The 20,889-nt window shown below is 61.2% G+C and overlaps 1 protein-coding gene across 6 annotated transcripts in view; it reads left to right on the forward strand.

Moving 5' to 3' along the window:
* ELMO3 (engulfment and cell motility 3) overlaps positions 1-20,889 on the forward strand; it is a 32,302-nt gene that overhangs the window by 8,433 nt on the left and 2,980 nt on the right. The window contains exons 1-19 of one of the 6 annotated variants that reach the window (XM_073307260.1): positions 1,988-2,198; positions 6,247-6,375; positions 6,550-6,590; positions 7,123-7,195; positions 7,300-7,350; positions 7,832-8,001; positions 8,995-9,094; positions 9,177-9,328; positions 11,102-11,180; positions 12,304-12,354; positions 12,702-12,824; positions 14,026-14,157; positions 15,469-15,573; positions 16,742-16,850; positions 17,136-17,272; positions 17,984-18,147; positions 18,391-18,503; positions 19,474-19,578; positions 20,268-20,350. In XM_073307260.1, the coding sequence (XP_073163361.1) occupies positions 6,298-6,375; positions 6,550-6,590; positions 7,123-7,195; positions 7,300-7,350; positions 7,832-8,001; positions 8,995-9,094; positions 9,177-9,328; positions 11,102-11,180; positions 12,304-12,354; positions 12,702-12,824; positions 14,026-14,157; positions 15,469-15,573; positions 16,742-16,850; positions 17,136-17,272; positions 17,984-18,147; positions 18,391-18,503; positions 19,474-19,578; positions 20,268-20,350 (1,866 nt within the window). In that variant the 5' untranslated portion in view covers positions 1,988-2,198; positions 6,247-6,297. Of the gene's footprint in view, positions 1-1,987; positions 2,199-2,527; positions 2,595-3,332; positions 4,182-6,246; positions 6,376-6,549; positions 6,591-7,122; positions 7,196-7,299; positions 7,351-7,831; positions 8,002-8,994; positions 9,095-9,176; positions 9,329-10,366; positions 10,452-11,101; positions 11,181-12,303; positions 12,355-12,701; positions 12,825-14,025; positions 14,158-15,468; positions 15,574-16,741; positions 16,851-17,135; positions 17,273-17,983; positions 18,148-18,390; positions 18,504-19,473; positions 19,579-20,267; positions 20,351-20,889 lie in introns of those variants that run through there. The other 5 variants (XM_073307259.1, XM_073307261.1, XM_073307263.1 and 2 more) reach the window with 5 other exon arrangements.

The raw sequence follows: 20,889 nt of genomic DNA on the forward strand, positions 1-20,889 counted from the left end.
ACGGGAGCAGGCAGCAACTGGTTCATAGGTGGCCATGAAAAAGGGGGTCCTGAGCTAGTCCCTCTGCCATGGGGGCTGGGGCAAGCACTGTCCCCCCCATGGTCTTTCCCTGTGGGGAAGGGGGTGAAGGACTGAGCCACAGACAGTCCCACAGGGAACCAGGGCTTGGCTTAAGTGCTAGGGCTGCCCTGGGATGCTCCCTACCACCCCCATGCTTCCCTTAAAGTGGGTTTCCAGGGCTGGTGTCAGTTTGCTACTGTTAGCAGTTACTGACATCAAGGTATTCTCTTGCTGCCCTGTCCCAGTTTGCTACCTCTCACCTTTCCCTATCTTCCGTCAAATTGTGGTGGATGGTGGTTCATCTGTCATACAAATATAAGGATTGAAAGGGACCTCAGGAGGTCATCTAGTCCAATCCCCTGCTCAAAGCAGGACCAATCCCAACTAAATCATCCCAGCCAGAGCCTTGTCAAGCCTGACCTTAAAAACCTCTAAGGAAGGAGATTCCACCACCTCCCTAGGGAACCCATTCCAGTGTTTCACCACCCTCCTAGTGAAAAAGTTTTTCCTAATATCCAACCTAAACCTCCCCCACTGCAACTTGAGACCATTACTCCTTGTCCTGTCTTCTGCTACCACTGAGAACAGTCTAGATCCATCCTCTTTAGAACCCCCCCCTTCAGGTAGTTGAAAGCAGCTATCAAATCCCCCCTCATTCTTCTCTTCTGCAGACTTAAACAATCCCAGTTCCCTCTAGCCCCTAATCAGTTTTGTTGCCCTCTGCTGGACTCTTTCCAATTTTTCCACATCCTTCTTGTAGTGTGGGGCCCAAAATTGGACACTACTCCAGATGAGGCCTCACCAGTGTCGAAGAGAGGGGAACGATCACGTCCCTCGATCTGCTGGCAATGCCCCTACCTATACATCCCAAAATGCCCTTGGCCTTCTTGGCAACAAGGGCACACTGTTGACTCATATCCAGCTTCTCGTCCACTGTAAACCCTAGGTCGTTTTCTGCCGAACTGCTGCCTAGCTCCTCGGGCCCTAGTCTGTAGCAGTTGGCTACTGTACACACAAACACACACATTTTTGTACTTTGGACAAGCGTTGTACAGCGTTAAACCTCAGGCATCTTGTACGTAAAACCTTGAAGGGAGGTATGGTTGTTTCTTTGTCTCTGTCCATTGTAGATTAGGCCATGGAGTTTCTATAGTAAACAAACAGTTAATGCACACCAAAACTAGTGCAAAGCATTGTAAACGGTAGATGAAATACTTACGGATACCTTTTAAACACAATCTATGAGGCAGAACATTTACTGTTGTTCCTTATATAGACACTGCACCTCTCATTGTCAGTGTTACGCATATTGAACAAGTTTTCAACCCTTTGATTTTGCCAATACATAGTCAACTTGTGGGAATGAAGATCATTGAAATGTATCATAAAATATGTAGCCTACATCAAAGGCTATGAAATTAAAATATGCATTTAAAAATATGAGCAATTCTGTAGAAAAATCAGTTATTTATGTATGCAATAAATAAAGTAACAGAGTGAAGTGTACACTGCAGTGGTGGCAGGATGGGGCTTACTTACAGAAATAAGGATTTTTAATAAGTTACAGGGCAGAAGGGGAATCATGTTACTGGAAGTCCAACACAGTATCATAGGATTCTTTGAGGGAGGTAACAGCAGAAGTATCCAAGCTTGTGTCGCCTACAGGCTCAGAACCAAAAAGGCAAATTAAAAGAACCCAAACTATGTATTTCATTTAATTACTTTCAGGTGCACAGCTCCTGAGATTTGCAGTCTTGAGGTTACGCCGGGGGGGGTTGTAGATCTGTATTTAGTAGAAATTTGCCATGGAGAAGCAGCCTTGAGTGAATATTTGAGAACCGAGGTTTACACACCAGGGATGATGTGAAAAAACACGGCCTGCTGCTGGAGAGAAAGGTAACGGCCGCTGACAAAGGCAACAGATCCCCTTGGGGGATCAGGGGAAACTGAAGACGTTTCCGCAGGAGCCGTGGAAGGCCGGCTGCCTTAAAGTCACATGATCCCCAAGAATAAAGTTCGGTGTTGGGAAAAAACCGAAGACAAACGTAGCATTAGCAACGCGTCTCGCCACCCGCGCGGGAAGTGCTGGCCGGAAGGATGGACCGAGGCGCGGCTGCTGAGGCTACCGGCGAGACAAGGTGGGTGAGGACTAAGAAAACCTGTCGCGGGCCCATCTGCGGAGCGAGGCAGCTCCAGGCAAGGGGCGCGGGGGCCACAGGCCGCCGCGGGGCTCCGCCGCTTGCCCCGAGCCGTCAAGCCGGGTCTCGGAGCAGGCCCCGGGGAGGGCCGGTGGCCGCTGCACGGGGGCGAGGGAGGGGACGCCCCGCCGGGGCCAGGGGCGAGCCGGCGCGGGGCCGACGCGGCTCCGGGGCGAGCCGGGGCCGGGCGCGGGGCGGCACCGCTCTGCCGCCGGGGCCGGACCTGGGGTGGCTCCACCCCGGGTTCCCCCCGCGCCGGCTCCGGCCCCGCCCCGAGGGCGGGGACACGCGGCCCCGACCCGGAACTGCAGGCGGCTCCGCGGGGTCCCCGGGCCGGTGAGTGCGGCGGGGCGGCCCCGGAGCCCGGGCCCGAGGGGGCGGGCCGGGGTGGGCTCGGTGGGGGCCCGAGGGGGCGGGCCGGGGTGGGCTCGGTGGGGGCCCGAGGGGGCGGGCCGGCCGGGGGCCCTGGGCCGGCTGGGGGCTCGGTGGGGGCCCGAGGGGGCGGGCCGGCTGGGGGCCCTGGGCCGGCTGGGGGCTCGGTGGGGGCCCGAGGGGGCGGGCCGGCTGGGGGCCCTGGGCCGGCTGGGGGCTCGGTGGGGGCCCGAGGGGGCGGGCCGGCCGGGGGCCCTGGGCCGGCTGGGGGCTCGGTGGGGGCCCGAGGGGGCGGGCCGGGGTGGGCTCGGTGGGGGCCCGAGGGGGCGGGCCGGCCGGGGGCCCTGGGCCGGCTGGGGGCTCGGTGGGGGCCCGAGGGGGCGGGCCGGCTGGGGGCCCTGGGCCGGCTGGGGGCTCGGTGGGGGCCCGAGGGGGCGGGCCGGGGGCCCTGGGCCGGCTGGGGGCTCGGTGGGGGCCCGAGGGGGCGGGCCGGCTGGGGGCCCTGGGCCGGCTGGGGGCTCGGTGGGGGCCCGAGGGGGCGGGCCGGCTGGGGGCCCTGGGCCGGCTGGGGGCTCGGTGGGGGCCCGAGGGGGCGGGCCGGCTGGGGGCCCTGGGCCGGCTGGGGGCTCGGTGGGGGCCCGAGGGGGCGGGCCGGCTGGGGGCCCTGGGCCGGCTGGGGGCTCGGTGGGGTGCCCTGGCCCAGGAGTGAGCCGGGTGAGGTCCGTGGGGTGCGGTGGCCCACGGAGGCGGGCCGGGCCGGGTGAGGTCCCTGGGCCGGGCCAGGTGAGGTCCCTGGGCCGGGCCGGGTGAGGTCCCTGGGCCGGGCCGGGTGCCCCTTGGCATCGGGCACACCCGCTGTTCCTTCCCGCCTGCTCCATGGCAGGTCCCAGTGTCCCCCCGCCCCTCTCCCTTCGGGGCTGGTGGGTGTAGCTGAGCTGGCAGCCCGAGGCTCGGTTGTCCGGCCCGGCTTGCCCGGCCCAGGGCAGACATGCTCCGGCAGCTTCAGCCTGGCTCTGTGCCAGCCGTCCGCTCCCAGCCAGGTGCTGGAGCTAGCTGGGCCTGTCCGCCCCATGACACCTTCCCGCTGCCCTTTCCCTGCCCGCTGTGGCCGCGCTCTGCGTTGCAGACACACCGGTTATGTAACCGGAGCGTAACTCAGCTCGTTGAGCCCTCCCGAAAGGCCTGCAGGTGAGCTTACAGCCTCCAGCGTGGCAAGAGGCTGGCAGTGGGTACGTTTAGGACGGGCTTTCGGGACACTACAGCCACCCCCTGGGAAGAGACAACGCGGGCGACCTAGAGAAACATTACACAGAAGACTGCAGAGGAAGCCACATCCATCAACCACCCGCTTGGAAGCCTGGACACACCGGCAGGAGACCAAAACGCACGGCGAATGCCGGCGGACGCTCTGAGGGCGTGGGAGGATTTTAAAAAAAGAAAAAGACCTCTAACTCTAACCCCCTCCTCAGGCTGGCTGCCCAGCATCTGCCGGCTTGCGCTTAGTCAATTTAAACACCGCTGGTAGGAAATGAAGGATACGTCTACACAGGGGTAAAGAACCCGCCGCTTGCCCTGGGTCAGCTGTGTAGATGCTTCAGCTGGAGCTCTGGGACCCTGTAAGGGTGGAGGGCAAAGCCGCCGCTAGGAATAAACAGACTAAGCAATTGCTTAGGGCCCTGAGCAGCTCCGGGGTCCCCCAGTTGCTTTTCAAATATGTGTTGGGCGGGGGAGGAAATATTCCTGCTTAGGGCCTACAATGGGCTAGCCTGAGCCCGAGTCTCTACACAGCAAATTTTAGCTCCACCTCGTGAGCCTGGGCCAGCTGTGGCTGCACTGTGGACCTTTTAGCTCTGCGTAGACCTACGCTAACAGGCTCTTTGCCGGAGAGGATTTTGCTATCTACCGCGCTGGTCAAACACCACAAAAAAACCCGTTTCAAATCCATCGATCAGCCATTCGCAGTGAAACGAGGGTTTGCCGAGCCCTGTTTGACGATCGTTGTGGGTTCCTCCTTCGCTTTTGCTGCTGCTCTTCCTTTTTTCCCTTCCTGGCTGCCCTCCGCTTTTTCTTTCTCTTTCCTGAAATAGCCTGGTGTCTCTTTTCTTTCAGTCTTCAGAGCCAGCTTCCTCTTTTCCCTAAGCCTGGATTTGTGCTGGACATGGCCCACCTTGATTACCATGCACATTGTAGGGAGAGTGGTCACTTTGGATGAGCTATTACTAGCAGGAGAGTGAGTTTGTGTGTGTGGTTTTTGGAGGGGGGTGAGAGCACCTGGATTTGTGCAGGAAATGGCCCACCTTGATTATCATGCACATTGTGTAAAGAGTTGTCACTTTGGATGGGCTATCACCAGCAGGAGAGTGAGTTTGTGTGTGGGGGGGTGGAGGGTGAGAAAACCTGGATTTGTGCTGGAAATGGCCCAACTTGATGATCACTTTAGATAAGCTATTACCAGCAGGAGAGTGGGGTGGGAGGAGGTATTGTTTCATGATCTCTGTGTGTATACAATGTCTGCTGCAGTTTCCACGGTATGCATCCGATGAAGTGAGCTGTAGCTCACGAAAGCTCATGCTCAAATAAATTGGTTAGTCTCTAAGGTGCCACAAGTACTCCTTTTCTTTTTGCGAATACAGACTAACACGGCTGTTACTCTGAAATCTTCCCACTCTGTACACTTTCTACCTTCCAGGTATTTTCTCTCTCCCTGTCATCCGCCTATCAAATCCTACCTGCCTCTCCTACCCGCTTGGACATTTTACCAGAGCCCTGCTGACTAACTCTGCTGGCTGCAGGGTGATGGTAAAGCCCGGGAGGGGAGCACTGATCAGGGCAATTCTCTGCCCCTCTCTCCGGCTGCTGCCTGTTTCTGCTACTTTACCCCTTCTCCAGCCTTTATTTTTGAGTTTCCCTGCCGCTGCCCGTAGTTTCTGGGGCCTCTGAATGAAACTGACTGGATGCTTTAGGGCCAGTAAAAGAGCAGTGAAAGACTGGTCAGTGTTTACTTGGCTGCAGCTTGTGGACTCTCTCGAGCCACGGCTGAGGTGGGGGAGTAGACGGAGGGCATGTTGACACTACTGAGCTGATGCTGAAAATGGCCCCCTAGACATGGCGTACGTCCACGGAAGGGGTTTTTCTGCCGGCGTAGTGACTTGCCTCCCCGAACGACGTTAGCAATGCCGACAGAAGCACCGTTGTCCTGCATAATCAAACGCAGGCTGGATTGCGCAGAAGTTGATGGCGCTCGCCCGAGGGCGTGTTCTTCTCACCCTGGCTGAGTGGGGTTTTCAGGCTGTGCCCCTGGCCGTAGCCCCTGATGGCCCTTTGCGTTGGCTTCTGGGTGGAGAGCTGCTGATGGCTCATGGCGGGTGTGGGCTGCTCCCATCTGACCGGGGTCCCGCTGGTCTCCTGCCCACTGTAGGCGGTCTCTGGAGGACTGTAATTCTCTGGTGCATTCATTAAGCCTTCGTTCATCTTCGCCCTGCCCATGTGCATTCCCGGTGGTGGGTGTGGTACCACCTGGCACACTTGAGGGTGTGCCAGTCCCATGAGCGTGATGCACGCAGGTGACTTCTGAGTGGTCATCGCGACTGAGTGCCCCCCCCTTTCTCTTTCAAAGTTGCTGTGTGGGGCAGGGAAGGCTCCGAGCGGGAGCCAGAGAACCGGGACCATGCCGCCCCCCAACGACGTGGTGAAAATCGCCATTCAGATGATGGGAGCCATCCCGCAGCTCATTGAACTCAACCAGGTAACGTCCTGCCTCCTGGAAGGCCCAGCTGGCGTGGGGGGGGCTCCTGCTACTGGAGGGGAGCCCGCTGCCTGCTGGCAGGGCAGGGATGTGTCTCGCACGGTGTGCTCGGGTGCCGTGCCGGGGGCGACGCCCGGGCCACGCTCCCCACATGCTGTTTCTCTTTGTTTTCAGGCCAAGCCCCTGGCTGCAGTTGTGAAGGAGGTTTGTGATGTGTGAGTAACTCTTCTGTCTGCTCTCTAGCCATGGGCACAGTTTGGGGGCCACCGTCCAAGGTTGTGGTAAAACCCACCTGGGCAGCTGTGGGGGTCCATGGCCCTCCACCTGTCCTGGGTGGGGGACTGGGGTGCCCTAAAGCAGCCCGTGTCTCTGTCCCCCAGGGTGCGCCACCCCGGGCAGATGCAGAGTCCAGGGCTCTCTGGGCAGCTCTTACCCCAGCCCCGGTTTCCGGCCAGGCCGGGGGGCAGAGCCTTGAGGGAAGGGGAGGAGCAGGGGGCAGGGCCCTGTGGTGGTGTGGGGGGGGCCCCAATAAATGTTAATCCGCCTTTGTTGGAGGACCATCTCTGAGAATGAGCAGGCCCTTTGGGGGATGTCTTGCCCCTCCCGCAGTTCTTTGGCTGGCCCCTCTGCTCCCCATCCCAAAGCACGTGCCGTGCCCTGCCCTCGGTGCAGCTGTGTGGCACGCCGGGCAGTCGGCAGGCAATGAGCGTGGGCGGAAGGTGGAGACACAACTCTCTCCCGCTGCAGGTGGACCCTGGGGAACGCCGAGCACTATGCCCTGCAGTACGTGGATGGGCAGCAGACGTACATCACCGAGTCGGTGAGTGGCTGGCAGCACGTGAAGCTCTCGCTGGCTGCTGGAGCCCTTTGGCCAGTTCTGACCTACAGGTTCTTCATCCCGTTTTCTTGTCTGTCTCGTCATAGAACCGTGTGGAGATTAAGAATGGGAGCATTCTGCGGCTGACCACTTCTCCGGTACGTCCCACCCCTACCTCCTTGGCCTGCTCCCCCTGCTCCAGCCCGTATTCTCCTCCCCTTTTTGTGACTGGAGAGTCAGAGCTAGACACAGATCCTGCCGCTGACTCCCTGTCAATCCCCTGTGCCTCGGTTTTCCCAGCAGTAACCTGGGGATAAGGATTCTGATTTATTGCAGTGCAGTTCCAGGGGAATTAGAGGCTTGACTAGTGTTTGTAAAGTGCTTTGAGATCCCTGGGGGGATGGTGCCAAACAGTATTGCTATGGCTCAGGTCTGGCTTCCCGCTTCAGCCCCGCCTTGGGACTGCTCTGGTCTGACCCCTCTGTAGTGTAACCTCTTTACCCAGTCTCTCCCTATGGGATTGTCCTGGCCCAATTTCCCCCTCATCCCATTGGGATCCCCAATCCCTGATGTCCCCTCTCGCTGTTCCTGGTCTCATGCGGTGGGATGACGCTGGTCTGACTCCTTCCTGGCTGGCAGGATCAGGAGGCAGAGCGGCTGCACAGCGGGATCCGGAGTAACAACCTGGACGTGAAGGCAGACTCCCTGAAGAAGCTGGCGAACCTCTCCCGAGACATCACCTTTGCCCAGGAGTTCATCAACAGGAACGGCCTGAAACAGCTCTTCCTTATTGTGGAAGAGGGGAACGAGTGAGTGAGTCGCTCCTCTTTGCCCCCCCAACATCCGATGAATTCTGCGCCCGCTTTGTTCCCCTCTCTGTGCCCGTGTGCCTGGCTTGTCTTTTTCCCCAGCCCTCTCCCTGGCGAGGCTGTGCAGCCAGGGGCGGGAGGGTGCCTTGCAGTACGCGCTCTGCAAGCCTTGCTCACACCATGCCGCTCTGGAAGTCTGGAGGACAGGAATGGAAAGGCCTCTGCCGGAGGCCCTGGCAAGGCAGGACTTGCCCCGTGTAAGTTTGCCCATCCCAGATGGTCCATCCCTCCCTGGGGAGACTGTTCCGCAGCCCGATGGATCTCGCTGCCAGGAACCCTCCTGGTCATCCTGTGGTGTTCTGCACCCCATTGCTGTCGTCACTGCCTCCCACGTGTACCCCCCAGCTGATCCCTCGCCCTCCCTCAGTGTGAGAGCCCCGGATAGTCTGTCCCCCTCTGTCATCGCTTTGACCTAGCTCTTTGGCTTCTTCCTTGGTCTCGGCTTTTCTTGCAGCACGTGTTCGTTCTCCCTGGGCTCCCTGCGGGCACCTGCACGTTTCTGGCTCCCAGGCGAGGGGAACACCGTGTATCGTGTTGTCTGGCAGCGCTGCATGTGCGGGGAGTTAGACTGCGCTGTGGAGCATATGCCTGAGGCCGCAGAATTCAGGCTGTTACCCTGGATTTCCTTGAGGCTTGTACGCTTAACTGTGCAACCCTAACGTCCTGTGTCCTTCTTGGCGCTTTCCGGGTCTCCAAACTCCTCCTTGGGCTAAGGGAGAGGCTGATTGCTTGTACCGAGTGTTCTCTCTCCAGTGCTCATCCCCTGTCTCTTTCTCTCGCCCTCTCCCTGTTTTCTGTCTCTCTAGGTGTTTCTAATGTGCCCATCGCTGTGGTGTCTGGGCGGCTTTGTCCCTGCTGCCCTGGTCTATCGAGCGGCGTTTCTGTGGGGTCCCTGGGCCCCCTCTCACCATGTTTGCTGTTCTGTTGCTCCAGTATAGGGGAGATTCTAGCCCACACCCTGAAGGCCTTCATGGAGCTGATGGAGCATGATTTCGTCTCCTGGGAGACGCTGAGCCGGGCCTTCATCAGAAAAGTAAGTCACTCCCCAGAGCCTTGGCAACCCGCCGTGCCAGGGCGGCTGAGCCAGTCGTGTCTCTGACCGCCCGTTGTTACAGATCGTGAAGTACGTCAACGCGAGTGGGATGGACGCCTCTGTCCAGCAGCTCTCCCTGTCCATCCTGGAGAACATGGTCCCGAGCAGCCGCTCCCTCTTTGAGCTGGTCAAACACGAAGTGACCCTGGATCGCCTCCTCACCCACCTGCAGGTGTAAGTGCAGCCGACTTTCAGCGTTCCCCGAGGGTGCTTCAGCCCTGCTTGGCCCTGAGGCCCCGCCCCCTCCCCTGAGTCTCCGCCTCTTCCCAGCCCCGCTCCTCCTCCTCCTCCTCCTCCCCCCAGCGCCTCCCGCCCGCCACCAAACAGCTAATGGGTGGTGGGCGGGAGGTGCTGGGGGAGGAGCTGATGGGTGGGGCCTGCCGAACAGCTGATCGCCCTTTTTTTCTTTTTCCCCGGGGGTGCTCCAGCCCCAGAGCACCCACGGAGTCGGCGCCTATGAGCACAGCACCAGCTGTGATCCCATCCTGCCTCTGCCGGCCTGCATCTCCTCGGCCTGCCCCGCTTCCCTGGGGAGAGCAGTCTGCAGCCTACTCCAGTTCCCTGCTCCTCTGCCTTCCTTTTCCACTATGATTTCAGCCCACCCCACTTGGCTCCGGCTGGGCAATGTTCTCTACCCCCTTTCCCTCACTGGGACTTGCCCCTCGGATGTTTGCCGCCATCACGTCCTGGCTTAGCTACGTGTAGCTCCGTCCGCCTGGCTCGCTCTGTGTTGCCCTCCAAGTTTGTTGTTTCTCCAGGCTTCCCATCTAGCTCTGGCTGGGAATGAGCTCCCAAGGCAGCCCCCAGCATGCTGGCTGTCATGCCCTGTAGCCTTTTAGAGACAGGCGGGCCTGTTCTCCCCTCTGCTCCGTCACATCGCAGACCCTCACTCCTTTGCTGGGTGTTCTCATTGTAAGGTCCTTCAGCATTGCTGCTTCCCGGCTTGCGCTCTCCCGCTGAAGCTCTGGTGCCAGTAACACTCTCAGCATCGGGGTTTGGCCGATCTGCGGGGAAATCTGAGCTGGCGGAGCCATGTGCCAACTCTGAAATGAGCCCCGGCTTCTAGGCAGTTACAGCCCCCCAGGAGAGCAGGGTCTGGGGGTCTCAGCGGCCCCGGAGCTGGTCCTAGACTTGTTCTCACTCTTGGTCCGGCCGGGTCTGTAGCGAACACTCTCTGGTTTCTCCTTTATTCCTCTTTTCTCCGGTCCGTAGCCATGGTACGTTCCTGCCCCGGCCAGCCCAACTCCATCCGACTTTGGGAACGCTGCGTGCATGGTGTCGCCTCTCCTTCCCCCTGGTGAGCTCGGCCAGCCTCCCCCGACACGGGCTGAGGAGTCAGGCCTGGCACACATGACTGCTCCTTGCCCTGCTCTCCCTCGCCAGTTCTGGAACAGCCCCTGTCCTCCTTGCTGGGCGGCAGGAAGTTCGTGCCGTAGCGCCTGAGTGGGGGGAGCTCCCCCTCCTGCCTGGGTTTAAATCCCTCCTGATAAGCCCTGCCAGCATGGAGCAGGCGTTCTGCGCCCATCTGCTGACGCACAGCCTGGCAAATGCAGGCGTTTGCCTCACCCTGCCCGCCCCAGGCTCTCTTCTCTCTCCACTGTCGACTGGGTCATGGGCCCAGCAGGGCTCTGCCCTGGCCTTCCTCTCCCCCGTTCTCTCTTCAGGCCCCTGAATGCCTTTCAGTCTCTTCACTCTTGTGCCCACTCTCTGCAGGGAGCCTGCTGCCCTTACGATGCCCGTCTGTGCCCTGGGACCGGGCGCCAGTGGAATGTCCCCTGATCTGTACCTGGCTCGCAGATGCCTCCGGCCGGCTTCCCCACTGGGAGCTGACAGCTGGGGGCAGCCTGGTGGCATGGGGCCAGCCAGGCTGGGAGAAGAGCTGGGAGCGGGCGGCTCAGGCCCACCCTCCGGGCTAGTCACGCTAGTGATTCATCTCCTTGCCCCTAGGACCAACCAGCAGCTGCAGCTCAAAGCCATGGCACTGCTCATCGCCCTGCTGCTGAATGCCAACGACACAGAGAGGAGGGTAAGGTCCCCTGGCCCGCTCCCGCGGCCCTCTGAGCTGGCCATGCCCCTGGGGTCACTGTGGGGCCGGGGGCGAGGAGGGAATGCAGTCTGTCCACCCAGAGTGTGGGCTGTGAGCCCTCTGAGAAGGGCTGTTTGGGAGTGGGGGGGCACTAAATGTGCTGTGGGAGGGGAGGACGGGGGCTGCCTGTCCGTGTTGGAAAAGACAGTGGTCAGGTCAGGGGGGCCGGGCCGGGCCGGCTGCCTGCCTGGGCTGCGCGTGGCACCCCCTGGTGGTGAGCAGGGCAGCCAGGGGTGTTGCACTGCTGGGTTCCCTTAGCTGCCTCACGAGGCGCTTTGCCTAGAAATGTCCCCATGCTGCTAGCCCCGGCTCGGCTCCCTGAAGGGGGCACCGCTGGAGCCCTGGGGGAGAGGAGGGGCCAGCGTTTTAACTACCGTGTTGTCTGACCCCCCTTGGGCAGGTCAGGAAGACGCAGGGCCTGACAGCAATAGCTGGTGCCTGTCCGCGCGAGGGCTCCGGCGGGCAGAGCTCCACGGATGATTGCAGCCCGGGGCGCTGGCTGCTTGTCTGGAGCATCCTGCTGAGTCTGCGCTGTGCTCCCCGGCCCAGCTCCCCCCAGGCTGAGGAGAGGCGTGTGGCCGAGGGCACAGACCAGGGCAGGGCAGCTGGACATGAGCCTGGACTTTGCCTGTCCCACCTCCACCCTTCCATTGCCCTGCGCGGCGCCGAGAATGCGGCAGGGCCTAACTAGCCAGCTGCTTTATCGCCCTCTGTGCCCCACGCAGAGCCCCACACAGGCCACACCCGCAGGGTCCGGCCTGGGCTGAGTGCCCTGGGCCCACCCCTCGGCTCCCTGCTCCGCCGGGTGCTGATCTGGGCTGGACTCTTCCCCGCGAGCAGGAGGTGCCCGGGCTCTAGATCCTTTCATTTCCTGCACGCCTGTGTAATTCTCAGAGCCTGCCTGTTTCCCCCACCCAACCCCACCTGGGGCGGCCGGGGAAGGTCAGCTGGCCTCGCCCAGTGCTTGGCCCTGTGGATTGGTGGGGAAAGCGGCTGCTGGAGGAAACCGCACGGGCCCGGCGGAGTGGGCTGGGCGAGTCTCACCGGCTCTCTCCCTTCCTAGGACATGATGGGCTATCTGGGCCAGAGGAAAATCCGGCAGTTCATTCACAAGGTGGGAATGCAGAGAGCTCCTGGCCTCGCGCCCCGCCCCTACGGTCTGTGCATCCTCCCTGCCCCCTGGCTGCCGGCCCCTGGGCCAGGTGTCTGTGCGCCCAGAGCCCCTGCCTGTGGCGTTTCTGTCACCCACCCCCCCGCTTTGTGCCAGCCTCCTGCCAATGCTGCTGTGCCCTCCCTCTCCCCGCCCTGGCAGCTGGGGGCCTAGACTAGACTAGACTGCTGCCTCTGTCTAGTGCTGGCCCCAGGACCCCTGCGCCCCGCAGCTCTTGCCCCGGGAGCGGGTCACGGAAAGCTGGGGTCCAGGCTGGGGTCAGTGACGGCCTTTGTTTGGGGCTCCTGTAGAACATTATCCACGCCTCGGAGCCGATGGGGGATGAGATGGCCCATTATCTCTACGTGCTGCAGTCCATCACCCTCAACCTGCTGGAGTGGAAGATGCGGACCCCCATGGACCCTTATTCGCAGGTCTGACGGGCCCTTGTCCCCCTGTGGGCCTGTCGGGTGGGCGCTCTCCTCCCCAGGACTCCTCCGCAAAGTGTCCCCCTCCCACCTTTCTGCCCCTGCCACTTCTCCCCCCTCCTTCCCCCACTCCCCAGAGAGCTGAGCCCCCAGATTGGACCACTCCTCTTTGCTTCCAGTCCTACTGAGAGTTGGCTGGCAGGGATGGAGCTACTGCCCCCTGCTGGTGGAGGGAGGCACGGCTGTGCTGTGTCAGGTGTGCCCAGGTCGTGTAGGGCTGCGTTTCTGAGTGCTCAGCACCCACGGCTGGAACTGGCCTTTCCAAGGGTTCAGCTGCCAGGGTTGGGAAACTCATCTCAGAAAAGATCATTACAGCTGGAAAGGAACAGAGAAGAGCAACAGAAATGATGTGGGGGATGGAACAGCTTCCGTATGAGGAGAGAGGAATGTGGCTGGGACTGTTCGGTTTAGAAAAGACGACTCGGGGGGGGGGGGGGGGGGGATAGGATGGAGGTCTCTAAAATCATGACTGGTGTGGAGACAGTGAATAGGGATGTGTCATTTACCCCTTCACACAACACAAGAACCAGGGGTCAACCAATGAGATTAACAGGCAGCAGGTTTAAAACAAACAAAAGGAAGTACTACTTCACACAACGCGCAGTCAACCTGTGGAACTCCTTGCCAGGGGATGTTGTAAAGTCCAAAAGTATAACTGGCTTCATAGAAGAACTAGCTAAGGATGAGTGGGGTGTCCCTAAGACCGACTGCCAGATGCTGGGACTGGATGACGAGATGTCACTTGATCATTACCTGTTCTGTTCATTCCCTTGGAAGCACCTGGCACTGGCCACTGTCGGAAGACAGGATACTGGGCTAGATGGACCATTGGTCTGACCCAGTGTGGCCGTTCTTGTGTTCTTATACCTCTGAGCCAGGCGGCCTGGTCCCTCCCCCGTCCATGGGTTTGTTCAGCTGGGCCTCCCCCCACTCTCCTGTGTTGGGACCCCGCAAAGCTCTGGAGTTTTTGTTTGCTCGCTGGGGGGACTGTGGTCCTGGGGGCGCTAGACGGGGTGGCCTGGTGGGGACAATTCCTTTCCCAGCAGGGTCTGAGCTTTGCCTGTGGGATGGAGCTCGGGGCGGCAGCCCTGCCTTGGCCTTGCTAGGGTTGGATCGAGGCATCAGCCAGGCCCTGCTCTCTCCGCAGGAACAACGGGAGCGTCTCCAGTCCCTGCGTCAGAGCGCCTTCGAGTCGGAGAACGAGCCTTCTGCCGGCACCTTCGGCACGGAGCACCGGCGCTCTCTGTGCGTCAAGGAGTTCCGCAAGCTGGGCTTCCAGGTGAGTCGCCGCCCAGACCTTCCCCTGGCCAGCAGCCCCGGCCCGCTCCGAACCGCCCTCCCCTCGCTCGCTCTGCCTGGAGAGCTGCAGGGGCCATTTCCACCTCGGCGGTCAGGAGCTAAGAGTTGGCCTGCGAAGGCAGGAGCCGTGCGGAAGCGTGGCACGCACTGTTTCTCCCCCGGCAGCCCCCGCTCCCCCGCGTCTCTTGCCTTCGCAAGAGAGCCGCGACCAGCAGTTGGCTTCTGTCGGTGTCAGTTCGGGTTTGGGATTGCGGACGCACGGTTTGCACCAGGGTGTGCTGGCCCCTTAAGGGAAGGCCTTGCCCCCTCCCACCCTGTTTTGGCCCTTCGGGGAGAGGCGTTGTGCGGGTGGGGGCTGTGGGCAGGAAGCAGTGCATGCTGGGAAAGGGAGGGGGTTAAAAACTCCTGCTCTGGGTGAGAAGGAGCCTAGAGAGACCTGAGGCAGTGTGTCCTCCCAGGGCCCTTGCCCTTGGTTACAGGGTCTGACCCATCCCCTCTAGAGGGCAGCTCAGTGCCCACCCCTCGAGCGTGGGCTTTGGGCCTGGACCAGGCAGTGGCATGACTGTCCTCTCCAGACTCAGCTGTCCCTGCTCCCCAGGGCTACGTCCTACTTTGTCCCGTCTGCCTCCCTGCCCCTTCCACGGGACACTTCAGCAGTGCCCTCCCAGCTCTGTTCCTGGCTCTGTCCCCACTGCTGGCCCTGGGTCAGACCCCAGTCACTGGAGAGCCCCCCGGCCAGGGGAGAACCCCTACCTGGACCTTGGCCTTGCACCATGTGAGACTGCAGGATCCTCTACGTCAGCCAAGAGGTGGCTGGAGGACTGGGGTTCTGGGGCCAGCCTGGGACCCCAGGCAGGCTGCTACCAGGACAGCCAGGAGAACGTACAAATGGCAGCTCTTTCCCATGTCTGATAGCCTTGCTTCTGTGCGCTGCATGTATTCGGTCGATCCCGTCTGAGCTCAGCATGCCCCGTTAGGGGCCTTCAGTACGCGCCGCTGGCTTGGGGAGCCTGCGTCCTGGCCCAGGCTGTGCATCCCCACGAAGAGATGCGGAAATCTCATTCGGTTCTCACTGGGCCGCCCGGCCTCATCTCAGCCCCTTGTTCCCCAAGGCGCTGGTAATCCTGGCGTTAGCACAGCGAGGTCTCTGGAGCCGTAGTGAGCCCGTGGGACAGTGACCGATATGTACCAACTGTTCGTATCGGCATCCTAAACGGCAGCCCTCTCCTTGCACTGGGGGCTCTGCCATTACGGTCGGTCACAAAACCTGCATCCTCTTGTGTCCTCCCAGAACTACAGTAACCCTGCCGAGGACCTGCAGCACGCGCCCCCGGGACTGCTGGCCCTGGACAACATGGTCTACTTCTCCAGATGCTGCCCGAGTGCCTATAGCAGAGTGAGTGTATGTTACCGGCTCGTGAGCTGTACCCCATGCACAGCCCTGGGAGGTTTCTCCCCGCTCTCCGGGTTTGTTTACATGTGGACCTACCTTAATCTGAATTAACTTTTCTGTGTAGACGACCCTTTATTTCTCATAGCTGGAGAGGCCCTAGCGGTAGGTCTGCCTGGGCCTTCCCATCCTAAGGCCAGTTTGTCAGTTATTCGTAACCTCCTCAGCTGTTCAGCCAACGTGCTCACTGCTCTTTGCCTCTGGCTGAGGCTGATGGGTTTGGGAGTGTTGAGCCAGGCTGTTCTGATGGGCAAGGAAAGCCGTAACTACGCTCTGGGTACAGGTTTTGGCCCGCTCTCATGCTGAAGCAGGCGGGCTGGGCAGCTGAAATTTCCCATGGCCCTTGGGGCACCAGAAGTGCTTTCAGTGCTGCTAAAAACCATCTCTGGTTTGGCTGAGAGAGAATAACGCAAATATCCTCTTTGCACATGGGGAGTGAGAGAGCTCAGGAGCCGGGACCCAGCAGGACGCAGGGCGGGAAACGCGGGCAAATTCCCTGAAGCAAAGCGCTGGGTTCTCTGGTTTGTGCTGCACCAGGGGTCAGACTGGATGAGAACAAGGATCCTTTCTGTGCGTCTATGAAAAACCTACAAATAAGTGCAGCTCAGGTTCTGGTAGCAGCATGCCACCCCCCCGAAGTGCTGAGCAGGGCAGGGCTCAGCACAGTCCCGTCGCTGGGGACTGTGGCGTAGGATGGATGGTACCGTAGTGCCCTGGTTCTGGAGCTGGCCGAGATGCCAGTAAAGACATGGTGCCCTTGCACTGGTCTGCCTGTCTCTTCTCTGGGCGTCTCCGGCAGCATCTCCTTTCAGTTCCGAGGGAGCCTGGCTGCTTCGGGGCATGACGCTTCCTCGTAGATTTCTCACTGCCACTGAATTCTAACCTGCCCGCCCTGGGGGGCCGGGATCCCTTTGCTGGGGAACCTGGACCCCGAGCTTCCTGGCCACTGTGCAGCTGGTGGGAGCCTTTGGGCTTGGAGGGGGTACACTGACCCTACCCATCCCTGCCCTCGCTAGCCCGCCGTGCCGCCCCCGCCTGGGAGAGCTCTTTGGCGGCTCTGCCTGCCCGGGGGCGTGTGCACTCGGGGAGCTGTGACGGGGCCTGTGTCTCTCAGTTTGTCCTTGAGAACAGCAGCCGTGATGATAAACACGAGTGCCCGTTTGCCCGGAGCAGCATCCAGCTGACCCTGGCCCTCTGCGAGATCCTACATGTCGGGGAACCATGTGAGTGCGCGGCCCCTTGCATCTGCTAACGTAGCCCATCCAGAGCCCCACGACTCCCGGCTGGGTTAGGGGGTGGGCGCAGCCGAAACCAGTGGGCATCACGGATCCTGGCTGGGTTAGGGGGTGGGTGCAGTCAAAACCTTGTGGGTGTCCTGGCTCCTGGTGGGGGGGATGGGCGCAGCCATACCCTGCAGGCATCATGGCCCCCATTTCTGGGACCTCCTGGTTGTCAGGGTTTCCAAAAAAGCAGGGAAACCTGGTCCCATTTTGTCCTTCTTGCCTCAGGCTCGGAGACGGCCCAGGCCTTCTACCTCATGTTCTTTGGTCAGGACCACTTCTTCGAGGAGCTCTTCTGTATCTGCATCCAGCTGCAGAACAAGACCTGGAAGGAGATGCGCGCCACGCAGGAGGACTTTGACAAGGTGAGCCCCACGGGAGGACACCCAGAATGCTGCCATGTAGCGGGGTCTCCAGGGTCTCACAGGGCAGATGGGATCTGGACAGATCTGCACTGTGGAGCGGGATCCTGTGCTGATGCCCCAGGTGGTGCAGGGCGCTGTGGAGCGGGGTCCCGTGCTGGCATGATGGTGGCGTGCGCCCCGCAAGGGGTGTGGGGGGCTGTGGAGTGGGGTCCCGTGCTGGCGTGACGGTGGCGTGTGTCCTGCAAGGGGCGAGGGGGGCTGTGGAGCGGGGTCCCGTGCTGGCATGATGGTGGCGTGTGCCCCGCAAGGGGCGTGGGGGGCTGTGGAGTGGGGTCCCGTGCTGGCGTGACGGTGGCGTGTGTCCTGCAAGGGGCGAGGGGGGCTGTGGAGTGGGGTCCCGTGCTGGTGTGATGATGCCGTGTGCCCCGCGAGGGGGGCTGTGGAGCGGGGTTCCATGCTGGCCTGACGGTGGCATGTGCCCCGCAAGGGGCGAGGGGGGCTGTGGAGCGGGGTCCCGTGCTGGCATGACGCTGCCGTGTGCCCTGCAAGGGGCGAGGGGGGCTGTGGAGCGGGGTCCCGTGCTGGCGTGATGGTGGCGTGTGCCCTGCGAGGGGGGCTGTGGTGCGGGGTCCCGTGCTGGCGTGACGGTGGCGTGTGCCCTGCGAGGGGGGCTGTGGAGCGGGCTCCCATGACGATGCCTTGTGCCTGCAGGTGCTGCAGGTGGTCCGGGAGCAGATCACCCGTACCCTGTCCCTCAAACCCACCTCCCTGGAGCTGTTCAAGACCAGAGTGAACGCGCTTAACTACAGCGAGATCCTGAGGCTGCGGCAGACGGAGAGGATGCACCAGGAGGAGACGCTGGCCGTGCCTGTGCTGTGAGTGGGAGGGGGGCTGGGGCACAGGGAAAGGGACCCCTGGCTCTGTGTCAGGGGCTGCAGGGGGAGTCCCCTACTCTGCGAGTTGGGGTCCGGGGTCCCCAGTCTGAGCGTTAGGGGTGGGGGTCTGCAGTCCTTGCTTCGAGCGCTGCAGGGAGGGGGTGGGGTCCCTGCGCCAAGCGCTGGAGGGGAGCCCTGCGTTCGGGGGGTACCTGCCCATGTCCCATCTCGCCCGCTCCCCAGGGAACTGCGAGAGAGGCTCAAGCCCGAGCTCCTGGAGCTGATCCGCCAGCAGCGGCTCCTGCGCCTCTGCGAGGGGACCCTCTTCCGCAAGATCAGCAGCCGCCGCAGACAGGGTGAGGGGGCCTGGGGTCAGGGCAGCGCCGTGCCCTGGCACGAAGGGGATGGGGCGCCCGAGGTGAGCACGCCTGCGGGGGGCAGAGAGTGGGCACTCACGTACGTTGGCTGAACTCCGGAGACCAGAGGGGCTGAACTGCAGGAGCTAAGGGAGACAGAGAGGTTCATGAGGGGACCCCATGGAATGGTCCCACCCCCAGTCTGGCAGCCCCTGAGCTGTTGAGGAGGATGCAAGTTTCGGGGTAGGAGAACTCCAGGCAGGTGTGTGGGAAACGATCCCAGAGTCGGGACCCTCCCGATGATGTCATGGTGTCCTCTCGACCTGAGGATACCCTGCAGCAGTGCAGAAGTAAGGGTGGCATGGTATGGGGGGCGCGTCACTTTTTGGGGGAGGTCATCACAGCCTGAAATATTTTCAAAGGGGGGGACGGGGGTCCCAGCAAAGAACGTTGGAGAATCCTGGATCTAGCTAGACTTGCATGCAGTGCTGGGGAGGAGCCGGTGGTCATGGTATGTGTCAGTACCAGTGACACAGGGAAAGGCAGGAGAGAGGTCCCGGAGGTCAAATTTGGGTTGCTAGGTGAGAGATTACAGTCCAGGGTCTCCATGGCAACATTCTCTGAAATGCTCCCAGTTGCAGGCACAGGGCCGGTTAGACAGGCAGAGCTGCAGGGTCTCAATGCACGGGTGAGACCATGGAGTTTGGAGGAGGGGTTTGGGTTTACTGGGAACCTTTTGGGAAAGGGGGAGCCTGTATACGAAGGATGGGCTCCACCTAAACCAAAACAAGACCAGCTTGCAGCCATGTAAAGTAAAAAGGTCGTAGAGGGGTTATTAAACTAAGGGCTGGGGGAAGCCGACAGGTGCGGAGGAGCACGTGGTTCGGACAGACACCTCCCTGAGGGGAGGAGGAGATGTGCGTCCCTGGGTGAGCTGCAGGCCCTGACTGCTGCTCCCTTCCCGTCCCAGATAAGCTCTGGTTCTGCCGCCTGTCCCCCAACCACAAGGTGTTGCACTACGGAGACGTGGAGCCGGGGGTGCAGAGCCCCCCCATCGAGAGCCTGCCGGAGAAGAGTACGTGACAGCCAAGAGGGGGATCGTCCCTCACAGGGGATGTGATCGCAGGGTGCCGAGTAACAAATGGGGCAGCGGCGATCGGGTGCTTCTGTTCTCTCTCTAACACAGAGCAAGGGACGCTTGGTGGCTGAACGGTGGGAAATTCCAGACCGATGCTCTTCCCACAGGGGGTGGTTAGCCTGTGGAACTCATGGCCACAGAAAACTGCTGAGGCCAAGAATTTAGCAAGATTCCCAGAGAGAGTGACTATGGAGCGGCCAGAGCTGGCATCGTTCATGCCAACACTTGGCCTAGACAGGATATTAACTGTCCTGCTTTCGGGCTTCAGCTGGTCTGTCTTAGACAGCGGGGGCAGCGCATCCCCACCTGCTCCTGGGGTTCGGGCACTGGCCTCTGAAGCAGCTGGCGTTGGCTACTGAGGGAGATGGGGCTCCGCGTAGATGGGCCTTGGCTCTGAGCCTGTCTGGTGGTGCCCAGGCTGCTGAATAACCCCAGGCTGCTGGCATGTACCTGCCCTGCCCAGCACCCAAGGGGGCTGTCTTTCCTCCTGTGCTTGTCTTGCCAAGAGACCTGTGCTGGGCTCCCTCGGGGGGTGCATCTGCCGGGGCTTGGGCTGAGCCACCTGGGGTGGAGCTGGTGGGCGGGGGGAGCATGCTGGGCTCTGCTGAGTGCCTCTGTCCCCCCAGTTCCCGTGGCCGACATCAAGGAGCTGCTGGTTAGCAGGGAGTGCCCGCACATGAAGGAGAAGGGCTCCGGGAAGCATAACAAGGTCAGCAGCTGCTCCCTGCCTGGCCACTAACTCCCCCCCACCCCGGGCTCTATACAGGCATGGGTCTGTCAGCTGGGTCCCGGGGGTGGGGCTGCCTGCCTGCCCGATAGCATGCCTCCTTCTCCTTGTTATCCACACTGCGCTGGTCCAGGGAAGGCAAAGTGAGCACAGAGATCTGGGCAGGCGCATGCTGCAAGGGCAGCTGTGAAGGGCCAGCAGCCGCCCTGTGTAGGCCACCGTGAGCGTCTAACACCCCTCGTGCTGGCCGGCAGCGCAGGGCCCACTGTGGAACCTGAACGGGACAGAGAATGAGAGCCCAGCAAGGAGGCACTGAGCTGGGCGCTCCCCCACGGCCCTGCGAGTTCACCAGCTCCTTGGGTTTTCCCCGCCTGGAGATCGGGGGTTGCTGACATCGCATGTAGGCCTGGGGCTTGTCCACACAGGAGTTACCAGGCAGCCAAATCGACGGCGCCCCAGCTTGCTGCACGGCGCCGTCCCGGCGAGGCTGGGGCTCTGCACTCACATGTTGCCTGGCCACT

This window comes from Lepidochelys kempii, chromosome 12 (genome assembly GCF_965140265.1).
Source record: "Lepidochelys kempii isolate rLepKem1 chromosome 12, rLepKem1.hap2, whole genome shotgun sequence".
NCBI lineage: Eukaryota > Metazoa > Chordata > Testudines > Cheloniidae > Lepidochelys > Lepidochelys kempii.